This window comes from Budorcas taxicolor, chromosome 5 (genome assembly GCF_023091745.1).
Source record: "Budorcas taxicolor isolate Tak-1 chromosome 5, Takin1.1, whole genome shotgun sequence".
In the NCBI taxonomy this organism is placed as follows: domain Eukaryota; kingdom Metazoa; phylum Chordata; class Mammalia; order Artiodactyla; family Bovidae; genus Budorcas; species Budorcas taxicolor.
In genome coordinates, this window is record NC_068914.1 from 46,486,771 (window position 1) to 46,499,425 (window position 12,655).

At 41.2% G+C, this 12,655-nt stretch overlaps 1 protein-coding gene across 1 annotated transcript in view; it reads left to right on the forward strand.

The window, feature by feature from the left end:
* The first annotated feature begins 509 nt into the window (after positions 1–509).
* The window catches only part of RAB21 (RAB21, member RAS oncogene family), a 30,711-nt gene continuing 18,565 nt past the window's right edge, over positions 510–12,655 (forward strand). The window contains exon 1 of the mRNA XM_052640274.1: positions 510–659. Coding sequence (XP_052496234.1) covers positions 510–659 — 150 coding nt within the window. The remainder of the gene's footprint in view (positions 660–12,655) is intronic.

A 12,655-nucleotide genomic window follows, 5' to 3' on the forward strand; every position in this document is an offset into this window, starting at 1 on the left:
ATTGTGTACTTGAACATTTCACCTGAGCTGGGCTCGCCTCAAAATCCTCATTCCTCATTGCACGCAGGCTCCCACGAACTGCAGAGAGCTGGCGGCCCGCAGACAGCCGGCGGCCTGCAGACAGCCGAGCTCCGCAGGAGCTGGCCCGCGGGGTCCTGCTGGGGCCCGCAGGCCCCGCCCACACCCAGGCGCGCTCCGGGGCCCGCCTCCGCCGCGGCCGTCACGTGACCCGACGTGTGACGTAGGAGGAAGGAGACGCCATTAGAGGGAGGCGGAGAGCGGGCGCTCCTAACCTTTCCCCAGGTTCCTGACGTGGTGCCCGGGGCCCTTCACTATCGGACTTTCCCCTCGGCGCTTCCAGGCCTCGCCCGGAGGCGGCAGTGGGGACGGCGCCCGGGGCGGGGGCCGCCGGTGCGGAGTGGCTGCGCGGGCCGCGGCTGTGAAGGTGCCGCGGCGGCTGTGGGGACCTCGGCGCGGCGCTAGGGCTCGGGCGGCGGGGACGCGACGGGATGGCTGCGGCCGGCGGCGGCGGGGCGGCGGCGGGCCGAGCCTACTCGTTCAAGGTGGTGCTGCTGGGGGAAGGCTGCGTGGGGAAGACGTCGCTGGTGCTGCGCTACTGTGAGAACAAGTTCAACGACAAGCACATCACCACCCTGCAGGTGCGGGCCGCGGGGCGCGGGGGGCGGCGCTTCTGGGGCCCGGCGCCTCCGCGCCTCAGGAGACTTTGCTACCGCGGTCCTTGGGTCGCGGCGCCCAGATCCCAGGCCTGTCCCCTCCGCCTGCGCATTGCCTTTGCGGTCTCGCCCTGGGAACACGCGTCGTCGGGGCAGCCCGGAGACGGGACAGGCCCTCGGGAGAGAAGTGGAAGGGCCCTGAAAAGTCCCCTGGGTCCCCAGAGTGGCTGCGCATGTGGTGGGGTCCCCGTCGGGGGGCTAGTGTTTCCTCTCTGACTCGCTTCCGCTTGAGCCCTAGGTGCCTTCACCCTGCAGTCAGTCAACCGGGCGTCAGCCCTTTTTCTTTCTTTCGGAATTAGGAACTTAGCTGCCGGTTTGATTTTGCGAACTAGGTGATGTGTAACTTAAGCACTTACTGATGACTAAGTGTTTGGGCAACTTCCATTTTGTCCTGTCTTCGAACAAGGTGCCGGTTAGCAAGACTCTTCGCTCTGGAGGGATTTTGAAACGACCGCTTGCTGGTGAGGGTTACGCAGTTCCATTGCAGCCTGCGTGGGTCTGACTTGTGGGTCACTTATATTCACCGATGCAGGTCGACCCATATTCACATGGAAACGTCATATGAATACTGGGCAACAATTGGTCCTCAAGCTAACAGCTTTACTGCTGCTGTTTATTTTCTTTGCTTTTAAATGTAGGGCCAGCTTTCATTTGCAGATACATCATTGTTAGTCAGAAAAGTGTTAAAATGTAATCATTAATTGGGCGTGAAATCAGTTTGCACGTGTTAGAACAGAAATACCCAATGAGTCCGCCCTGATCTGTCTTCACCTCTATTCGTTTAACTAGCTGTGATTTGGGGCAAGTTAATTAACCTATCTGTGCCCGTGTTTCTAGATCTGCTGAAATGGCCATAATAATAGTATATAGTTCGTACGGTTGTCAGGACAAATATACATAACACACGTAGGACCTGGCCCAGTGTAAGCTCTCCATCTTTATAATTACTACCCCACAATAGATCTTAATTAGTGATTGTGTAGTGTGTAAGTCCATGGACACTATTTGATAGAATGCAGTTTTTTAATTATTGTGACTTTAGATGTTTGATACTATTATTAAACTACTGACTCTACAATTTCCAAAGATGCTCTGATCCCATGTTCTATTTTTACTCCTCTGTTTTTACTTCTTTATAAAGCATACGATCTGAAAAAGTGAATGTCAGGAACCTGGGTGGGTTTTGCTTTTTTTTTCCTTGCATTTTTGTACAAGATCACTTAACACAATTTTAATAATTATGGTTGAGTGTTACTAGAGAGATAAAGGAAATTTGTAGGGTAAATACCTGTGATCAGTTGGAAATATAAAAATTTACTAAGGTAAAGTAATAATAATAGCTAACATTTAGTGAGTTCTTACTGTGCTGAGTATTTTACTTTTCTTCTATTCTTACAACAGCCTGTGAGGTGGATAGTTTTATTAGCCTCATTATACAGATGCTGAAACAGGCATGGTTAAGTTGAGTAACTTGTTGGTCATCATATTGCTACAAGTTTTGGTTCTCAAGCTGAAATTTGAATCCAGTTTAGATTTAAAATTTTGGAGCACTGTTTCTGGATGTTGGTAAACCACCCCTTAGTGATTTCTTTTGTGCTACAGATCTTAGAGAAAAGAGAAGACCATTTTAATTGAGCTCTTAATTTTTTAAAAAGATAATTTAGTCCTTCAGCCTAAAAATTACACTTATACATTCCAAAACTATCCTCAAAGCTTTTAGCTGGGTAAAGATTTTTAAATATCTGAGAGGAAACCTTTGCAATCTACATAGATCTCTAGTATCAAAAGCATAGCATGTAACTCTTATCACAAACATTATCTGGATTATGTTCTAGAATTGAGGCTTTTGCTGTGTACCAACATATGGAAACAGCATTATATACAGTCTCCTTCTCTTGGATATCAGTTCATCTTTTTAAACAATCTTTTCAGAGAAATTTTATTTCAGTGAGACCCATAGAGATTCTTGTATGCCTTTCATTCCAAATGGAGAGGAACTAATGCATCATAAGATGTGAGAGAAAGAATTTCCCTTTTTACTTAGCAAAAGGAACTACCTACTACTTATCTTTGTAAAATACTTTGTGTTTTGCTTGCAAAGTACACTCTCAAACATTCCTGTTTTAAAGACTGAAAGGAACCTAAGATAGTTCATGGTTTACTATTTCAGTCTTTCGTTTAATATTTCAGTCAAGTGATTTTCTACTTCAGTCTGAACAGCTTGGAAGTGAGATGAACTGATACAGAAGGTAGAAAACAATGTATCCTGAGATAGCGTGTTTCATTTTTGGACAGATTACTTTCCTGCGTTTTCCTGCATCTAGAGACAAAATCTGTTTCCCTGCTCTCTGAATCTTAGTCATACATGGCATCCCTTCTGATAGTTGAAGATGGCTATACATCCCCTTGAGTTTTGTCTTCTCTTGGTAAACAGTTCTGGTTCCTTTTACTAGATCTCCTCTAAGTCATATCATTATTTTGACATCTCTTCTGGATACTTGGTATTTAATCATTCCCTTCTTTTCTTAAAATTTGATAGCTTAAGCTGTAGAAACTACTCTTAGTGTGGTTTGAACTGTGCAAAGAAGTGCAGGCTATCGCCTCCCCTGTGGAGAATCCTTTTCTAACTCTGAAGTTGAAAAGATCCTATGAGTTTTGGTGCTGCCACACTGGTTAATATTGGGCCTGCTGTCTTAGTTTTGTTTGCCTAAAGGAAGGGAGATACAGGGAGAGAGTGAGGAAGGAAGACTACATACCTCAAATTCATTTTACTTTGATTGTGTAGTTCCCTTCCTCGCCAGCCTCCAATGTATTTGACCCATTAAAGTTGGCTTTGATAGGTTTGCTCCAGTGCTTAATGCCTGTTAATATGCTTTTGAATTTTGATTCTGTAGCTCAAGAAACATTGATGGAGCTACTGTGGGTCAGGCACTAGATTGGGTCCTGGCCATGCCCATAAAAATAAGGCATGATCTCTACTGCTGTATTAGGCACCCATTTTAACTTTTCACCTGAAGATTTGCTAAGACTGTCTTCAGTGTTCTCATCAGTCATTAATAGACTGAAAGAAAAGGGTGAGCTGGGGCCAAGCACAAAGCCTTTCACAAGTCTCTATAATCTAGTGACACAGGGCCAGAGGTGGGTTTCTCTTTAGACTCGCAGTCTAGTTCAGTTCAGTCGCTCAGTCGTGTCCAACTCTGAGCATTTGGGACCCCATGAATCACAGCACGCCGGGCCTCCCTGTCCATCACCAACTCCCAGAGTTCACCCAAACTCATGTCCATCGAGTCAGTGATGCTATCCAGCCATCTTATCCTCTGTCGTCCCCTTCTCCTGCCCCCAATCCCTCCCAGCATCAAGGTCTTTTCCAGGGAGTCAACTCTTCGTATGAGGTGGCCAAAGTATTGGAGTTTCAGCTTCAACATCAGTCCTTCCAATGAACACCAGGACTGATCTCCTTTAGGATGGACTGGTTGGATCTCCTTGCAGTCCAAGGGACTCTCAAGAGTCTTCTCCAACACCACAGTTCAAAAGCACCAATTCTTCAGCCCTCAACTTTCTTCACAGTCCAACTCTCACATCCATACATGACCACTGGAAAAACCATAGCCTTGACTAGATGTACCTTTGTTGGCAAAGTAATGTCTCTGCTTTTAAGGGTGGGGCTTTTCCCAGACCAAACACAGACCACAGCCTTCTTTCCTTGTGACTGTGCAACAGTCTCAAATGCAGTCTTAATACATACTAATGATGATGGAAACAGAAAACAAGACTGACTGCTATGGGCTACTGCCTAGCGGACATGAAACTTTCAATGAAAATGGCTATTCCAGCATTACAACTCTTTTTTTTCCCCCTTGCTACATCAGTCTTGCCTGTAGGGGATATCATGAGATACTTTGTCAAATGCTTGCAGAAGACAAGATGCTTTTTTTTTTTTCTGCAGTAGGAGACTATCTGATATGGTAAAAAGGAACAGGACTTTGAAGGTAGTTTGAAGTTTTGGCTTCTGCCTTTTAGCTATCATGATTTTGGCAGGGTATTCTAATGTTTGTAAGCTAGGTCTTTATCCATGAAATTGTAGAATCTCAACGATAAGATTTTTATATGGGTTAGAGAACCACAGTATGTAAACCTCCTGGCACCGTGTTTAATGAATGTTAGCTGTTGAGTGAATTGTGTGTGTGTGTGCTCGGTTGCTCAGTCATGTTGGACTCTTTGTGACCCCATGGGCTGTGGCCCACGAGGGTCTTCTGCCCATGGAATTTTTAAGGCAAGAATACTGGAGTGGGTTGCCATTTTCCTCCTCCAGGGGATCTTCCCCACGCATGGATTGAACTTGGTGTCTGTTGTGCCTCCTTCACTGCGACGCAGATTCTTTTCCACTGGCAACACCTGGGAATGAATAAATGGTGCTTAATTTCTGTTGGTTTCTTTCAGGGTAACGCAGACAGAAAGGTAATGGGATTAATTTGACATGAATTATTTTGAGAACTCATGCAGTCTGAGGGACTGTTCGCTTTTATATTTTTATACATACATATATATTTGTTTATTATCCATTCTGGAGTTTGTTTAGGCTTGACATTTCTGGAAGGTCACTTTTTTTATTTTTAAAAACTGTAACATTTGCCGTGCTTTGGTGTTTTTAGTACTGTTCCTTTTTTGCAGACCTCCTCCTCAGTTCAGTCGCTCAGTTGTGTACGACTCTTTGCGACCCCATGAATTGCAGCACCCCAAGCCTCCTTGTCCATCACCAACTCCCAGAGTTTACTCAAACTCATGTCCATCGAGTCGGTGATGCCATCCAGCCATCTCATCCTCTGTCGTCCTCTTCTCCTCCTGCCCCCAATCCCTCCCAGCATCAAGGTCTTTTCCAATGAGCCAACTCTTCACATGAGAAGGCCAAAGTATTGGAGTTTCAGCTTCAGCATCAGTCCTTCCAATGAACACCCAGGACTGATCTTTAGGATGGACTGGTTGGCTCTCCTTGCAGTCCAAGGGACTCGTAAGAGTCTTCTCCAACACCACAGTTCAAAAGCATCAATTCTTCTTCGCTCAGCTTTCTTCACAGTCCAACTCTCACATCCATACATGACCACTGGAAAAACCACAGCCTTGACTAGACAGACTTTTGTTGGCAAAGTAATATCTCTGCTTTTGAATATGCTATCTAGGTTGATCATAACTTTCCTTCCAAGGAGCAAGCATCTTTTAATTTCATGGCTGCAGTCACCATCTGCGGTGATTTTGGAGCCCCCCCCCCCCCCAAATAAAGTCTGACACTGTTTCCACTGTTTCCCCATCTATTTCCCATGAAGTGATGGGACTAGATGCCATGATCTTTGTTTTCTGAATGTTGAGCTGTAAACCAACTTTTTCACTCTCCTCTTTCACTTTCATCAAGAGGCTTTTTAGTTCCTCTTCACTTTCTGCCATAAGGGTGGTGTCATCTGCGTATCTGAGGTTATTGATATTTTTTCCGGCAATCTTGATTCCAGCTTGTGCTTCTTCCAGCCCAGCATTTCTCATGATGTACTCTGGATATAAGTTAAATAAGCAGGGTAACAATATACAGCCTTGACGTACTCCTTTTCCTATTTGGAACCAGTCTGTTGTTCCATGTCCAGTTCTAACTTGCTTCCTGACCTGCATATAGGTTTGTCAGGAGGCAGGTCAGGTAGTCTGGTATTCCCATCTCTTGAAGAATTTTCCACAGTTTATTGTGATCTACACAAATAGAGGTCAAAGACCTCCTAGGTTATTGATAATTATGAAGTAATGTTGAGGGGTGAGCTCCCCGAGGACTCAAGATCCTTTAGCTGGCTTACCAAGAAAGCTTGAGCTTATATAAAGTCCCCAAGTGTCCTTCTGTGATTTCTTCATTGTTTTGGGCTGTGTTAAACTTGACATAGACAAGAAAGACAGTTGGAGTGAGGGACTTATTGCTTTGTCTCTGGAATTGTTGAACCTAAGCAGTTAAATTCAAGAATTGTTATTTCATACCTGTTACATGTCATTGTGCCAGCCGGGGAAAGTAAAGATGAGAAAGATCTTGACCATCTATTAACTTTCTTCTTTATTCTTAAATGGTTGTGTGATTTCAGTTGTCTTTGTTTCTCTCTGTACTTGTGCTCTTGGGTAGTCACTTCCTTTTCTTCAGCTGAAACTCCCTTTCCCCCTTATTGTAAGACTGTGCACTCTGACTTAAATGCCTTTTACCACTTTGAACTAGTCTTGTGTGTAAAAAGTAACATTTTTTATAATCAGAACCATCCATCATCTTTCCTTTTAGAACTCTAACTGGAATTCCACCTGTCTGCCTCCTGAAGTCTAGGGAGGTGCCTGCCATTTGATTAGCAAAGCAGTGCAGTAAGTGAGAAAACGAACATGTAGGTTAGATTTCTGAGGTCCTATCTATAGTGATAGTGTACTGTTTTTTTCTTAAGCTAAGTCAGCTACTTTTAAAAAAATTATTCATACACCTTAACCTCCAGAGCAACACTTGGCGTTCAGATTCTGGCAGTTAGCTTTATACTCAGCTAGGAATCTTAATTTCCTTGTTTATAAGATTAATGTTTCAAATGTCTGAAAGACCTTCTAAGGTAGTACTGGAAACCACTTAGAAGATTCAGCCAATTTGTTTACAATATCTTTATAAAATACCATAGTAGAAATCTTTCCTTTTTGCCCTCAGTATTTTACTAGATATATGTGGGCTATGGAAGGGTGGATGATTTTTTTTTTAAGAAGAGTTTTTCTGAATTATTGCTTTGAATGTCTAACATATAGCTATTCTATATCTAACTTTTATTTTCTGCTGTTATGTTTTGAGCTAATCCTTAGAAGTGGCTTTTTGACTCTTCAAAGTATTTACTTGGACTCTAAACTGATTATAATATCTCTTTATAGAAGCTAAAGATAAATGAGATATTCAAGAACCCAGCTTAGTTTTCTTTCTTTCTTTAAATTAAAAATATTTGATATATAGCATTTTATAAACTTAAGTTGTATAACATGTTGATTTGTTACCTTTATATGCTGTAACATGATTTTGACCTTGTAGAAATTCATCTTGTTCTTCTGGTAGCTCATTTTTATTGCCTTGCTACAGAGGACTCATTTTATGAGTTATCTGACTGAACCCTTTCATGTCCCTGGCTTCAGTTGAAAGCAGTCAGTGGATTAGCCCCGCCCCTCCCAGCCCCACTTGCGTAATCTTAGTCCCTGATCAGGGAAGGACCATGGCAATGAAAGCACCAAGTCTTAACCCCTGGACCACTAGGGAACTCCCAATAGATACTTTAAATCCTTAAGCTGGAAACAGTGTTTGTAACTGTAGCAAAAATAATGTAACTGGAAAGTCTATTGAATTTAGATAGACAGTTGAGTATTTGTCTACAGTTGTTACTGTACTGCACTAGGTATTTTGTTTTGCCAAAAGAACAAGTAGTTTGGCCAACAAAAACAAAAAAACATTAAAACTTTGATGAAACCAGTTATGGAAAGACTTTCATTTGGCAAATGCAATTTATTCTTATTATATCTCACCTATAAGCATTTTTTAAAAATACAGATTAAAAAAATACCCACCGTGACTTCAAATAAAGTGCTGGGTAAATAAGCATCAGGTGCGAATGACAGATGTCTAATAAGATTGATAAGTCTCTTAATGCACCGAAAATGTGGAAGATGAAATCTTTGGAATTAGAAGAAATAGTGATGCTGTAACTCAGGGTTTTCAGGTGGCGCACTGGTAAAGAATCCACCTGCCAGTGCAGAAAGTGCAAGAGAGGTGGGTTTGATCTCAGGGTCTGGAAGAGCCCCTGGAGTAGGATATGACAGCCTGCTCCAGTATTCTTGTTGGTGACAATTCTGTAGACAGAGGACCCTGGCAGGCTGCAGTCCTGCAGGGGTCGCAAAGTCGGACATGACTGAGCAACTGAGCACGCTGAGTGCACGCACACACACAAACACATATAACTCAGAGTTTGCAGGATTAAAGTGAGAATTGTACCATTGCTTTGATTCTCATTGTTTGTGGCTACCCTGAGAGTATTTTGGGAGATGAGTTGGTGTCTAGGAGCACTTAGTCCGAGTGGAGGAAAGCCAGGTTAAGAACGTGTTTGTGTTCTAGAATAGGCAGCTTTGTGCAGTGGGAAAAGCACTATGGAGTCAGCCAGCCTTCCGCCCACTGTGGTACCTGACTCAGTTGTCTGACCTTGGGTGAGTCACTGTATTTCTTTAAGTCTTGGATTCACACCTGTAAAACAGGGCTAATTGCCTACTTCACAGGGTTGTTATTAATACAAAGATAAAATGAGAAAGATGAAGCGTGGTGACACATAGTATGTACTATTTTTTTTCTTCCCATATTCCTCGAAACCTTTGAATTGACATTGTTTATGCCACTCTCCCCTTCTCTTTCTCAATGGGGTTCTTTCACTGAGATGTTGCCTTAGGAAAGTGTGTGAAAAAAAATTTTTTTTGGATATTTTGATAAGTGCATATAAACAGTTTTCTTGAGTGTTGAGTGGGTTCATGGCTTTTTATCTGATTCTGAAAGCAGTCCATGATTATACCTCCCTCCCATTTTTACTACCATGTAACAGAATTAAGAACCTCTGCCCCAGAGTATTACATAACCACGAGTGGTATCTCAGTAGCTTGGCCAAATTAAGTATGCCTCATGGAGGTGGTTGGGGGGAGAAAAAAGAGGTTTCAACCTTCTGATCATTGGCTGCTATCTTGATGTCATGTAAAATCTTTCAGCTTTATTCTCACCTACCTATCATTGTTTTTAAAACAGAAGATGTTTGTTCTTTAAGAAAATATCTATGAATTATTAAGAATTTAGGATTTATATAAAATGAGATGATTTGTATTACAGAAGGACTCTTTCCATAGAGAGGGATTTAAGTTTTTTTGTTATGAAGGCAGAAAAAAAAGATTTATCGAGTACCGTATTATAATTTGCTTTCCTGGTGCATCACATATTTGAGTTAAAATAATTTGGTTTATAAGGAAACTTTTCGAAACATATCTTTTATGTAAATTGAATTCTACCAGGCAGAGTGTAGATGAATTTATCTCCAGTAACAACATTTGCAAGTCTGCTGTGGGCAGCACTGTGCTTCCCCCCGCCCCCTCTGTTAGAGAAGTGTTTGTTCACCTCCCAGTCTGAGAGGCACCACAGCACAGTGAGGATGAGTCATGTCTGGAGCCAGACTGCCTAGAGTGCAAATCCTGCTCTGTCGCTTGTGACCTTGAACAAGATACTTAACATTCCTTTGTCTCTGTTTCCACTTCTATAATATTTGGATAATAACTATATCTAATCACAGAGTTTTACGAGAAGTGAATTAATACTGAAAAGTATTTAAAACACTGCCCATTTCATTGTAAGTACTGTGAAAGTGTTAAATAAATAAAAATATGTGATCTAGTTAACAGAATACTTATACCCATGAAAAGATAACTTTTATGAGGTGGTATGTGCTGTATATTATAAGATTCGGTTCCCTAAAGTTCTGCTGCATGGAGAAATCCAGTGTGGGCTGTATGGGTGGTATGAGACAATTTAAAAATTCAAAGAAGATTATAGGTCTATGAACTGGTCTTGGAGAGATGAGATTAAGATAGAGAATAAAGAATAGGCCCAAGATAGAGAGGAATTTTATGAACAAACAGGATTGGAGGGAATATATAGTATAGACTCTATGAATACTGGAAGCTTTCTAGAAAGATAGATGTGGACGAATGGTGGAGGTCCTTGGATACAAAGATAAGGGTTTGAGATTTTTATTTCTATAATAGGGCTCCCTGACTTTCATAAAGAAGAAGCTTATGAATGACTGTAAAAAGTGCATTGCACAATACTTGGTGAAAGGTAAGCATTCACTGTTAGCTGGTATTAGCAATAGCACTAGAAATGACTGTGAGGTGTCTCACCATATCGATGGGGTACACTTGTATATTTTTTAAAGAATTGCCTAGTGATGGACACTTAGGTTATTTCTTTCCATTTTCTTTCTTTTCTAAAGAATCATTGCTCTGATGAGCACTCTTTCCATAAAATTGTTCTATACATACATGGTTCCTTAGGAGAGACTTAGCACTGTCTCTCAACTCACTGTGGAAAGTGATGGTAAGTTTCAGAAGGAATGGTAGAAAGGAAATGATGGCGCTTTCCCAGCTATAATTCACTCCCCACTGCGGAGAAATCCCCACAAAACTCTTGACAAAAGGCTTTTATGGTATTAGCTGCCAGCAGGATATAGTTCAAGTATACTAATGTAAAGTGATAACTATTGGAGAACTCAGGTGTGGATGTGGTAAGGGCTTTTTGTTTTTGTTTGTTTGTTTGCTTGTTTTTATTTTTAATAGAATATTTAGGGTTTGAGGAAGATAATGTGGCATGTAGACTAGAGAACCAGAGTGTGAGGTGAGACCAAAGGTATGTATATTATGACTTAATTTGAGACTGGTGGTCATAGAACTCCAGAGGAAATATGAAGACAAGATTTGATCAGTTTTTTGGATTATGGGATGACAGGGAAGGAAGAATATTCAATGATGATATTCCTGAGATGCTAAACCTCAGTGACTTGGAGAATGTGATCAAAATACTAATGTTACAATGGAAAGCCAATTTTGGAGGGAAGATCAGTTTAACTTTAAATATGTTTGAAAGAAGAGAGAGAGGCATTTAAGTTTACTTTAAACATTTGTATAGGAGTGAGATTTTGAGTTTCTTTATATAACATTGATAGTGAAATAGGGCAGATGGTTGAGTTCAAATAAATTACACAACTGATAAGTGGCAAAGCTGAGATTCAAATCCAAAGTTCTGCTTCAAAGTTGATATTCTTAACCCTTAAGCTATGAGTGGGAAATATTCCTTCATTCATATTTATTGTATATAACATGTATTTGGTCTTCTCATTTTCTAAGTTATTTCCTTTGTTGTTTTGCCATTGAATTAAATATTATGCCCTTTTCTATATAACCTCTGTTTTATTTAATAAACTATCTTAAAGGTAGACATTCCTGGATTTGACCTCTGCTGTTTGTGATTCCTTTGTATCTGGATTCCTTAGTTAATCATTCAATCTAGTGGCCTTTTCTTAGTTTTTAATTTTCCTTGGTATATATACAGTAGAAAGTCCTTCCTGAAATCTAGGTTCTTTCTCCTTCAGTAATATCAAGAATTCACCATCCTAGCCTTTTTATCTGTTTTACTTTCCATCTCTGCACTTTCTTTTGTATTGATACACTTAAATGTGATCATCTCTGCATAGCTTTGAACTTGGCTCTTTGTTCCTTTTTTAAACATGTCAACCGACTCAGGTTTCTGATTATATTCCCTCTTCAATTAGTCTTGATTTTATCCTCTTCTTTTCTATCTTCATGCATTTAATTCAGGCCCTTTATGCCTTTCTTTCCAGCTTTAAAATAGCCTCCTGTCTTCCAAGTGTAGTCCTGTCTTTCTTCCTATCATAGTCATTCTCTTAAAAATATAGATTTTATATGTTCTCACTGCTTAAAAACCCTTCATTGATTGTTCATTGTCAACAATATTATTTCCTAACATTTACTTCTTTGGATGAGTTAGGTGTTTCTTTAGGGAAAAAGAAGTCAAATGAGCTTGCGAAATACTTGTATAAATACAATTAGCCAGTCTTTCTTTTGGCGGACTCTTTAGTGTGCACTGTGAACGCACAAAGGGGATACAGAGCAATACACTGCTGCTGCTGCTGCTAAGTTGCTTCAGTCGTGTCTTAACTCTGTGCGACCCCATAGACAGCAGCCCACCAGGCTCCGCTGTCCTTGGGATTCTCCAGGCAAGAACACTGGAGTGGGTTGCCATTTCCTTCTCCAGTGCATGAAAGTAAAAAGTGAAAGTGAAGTCACTCAGTCGT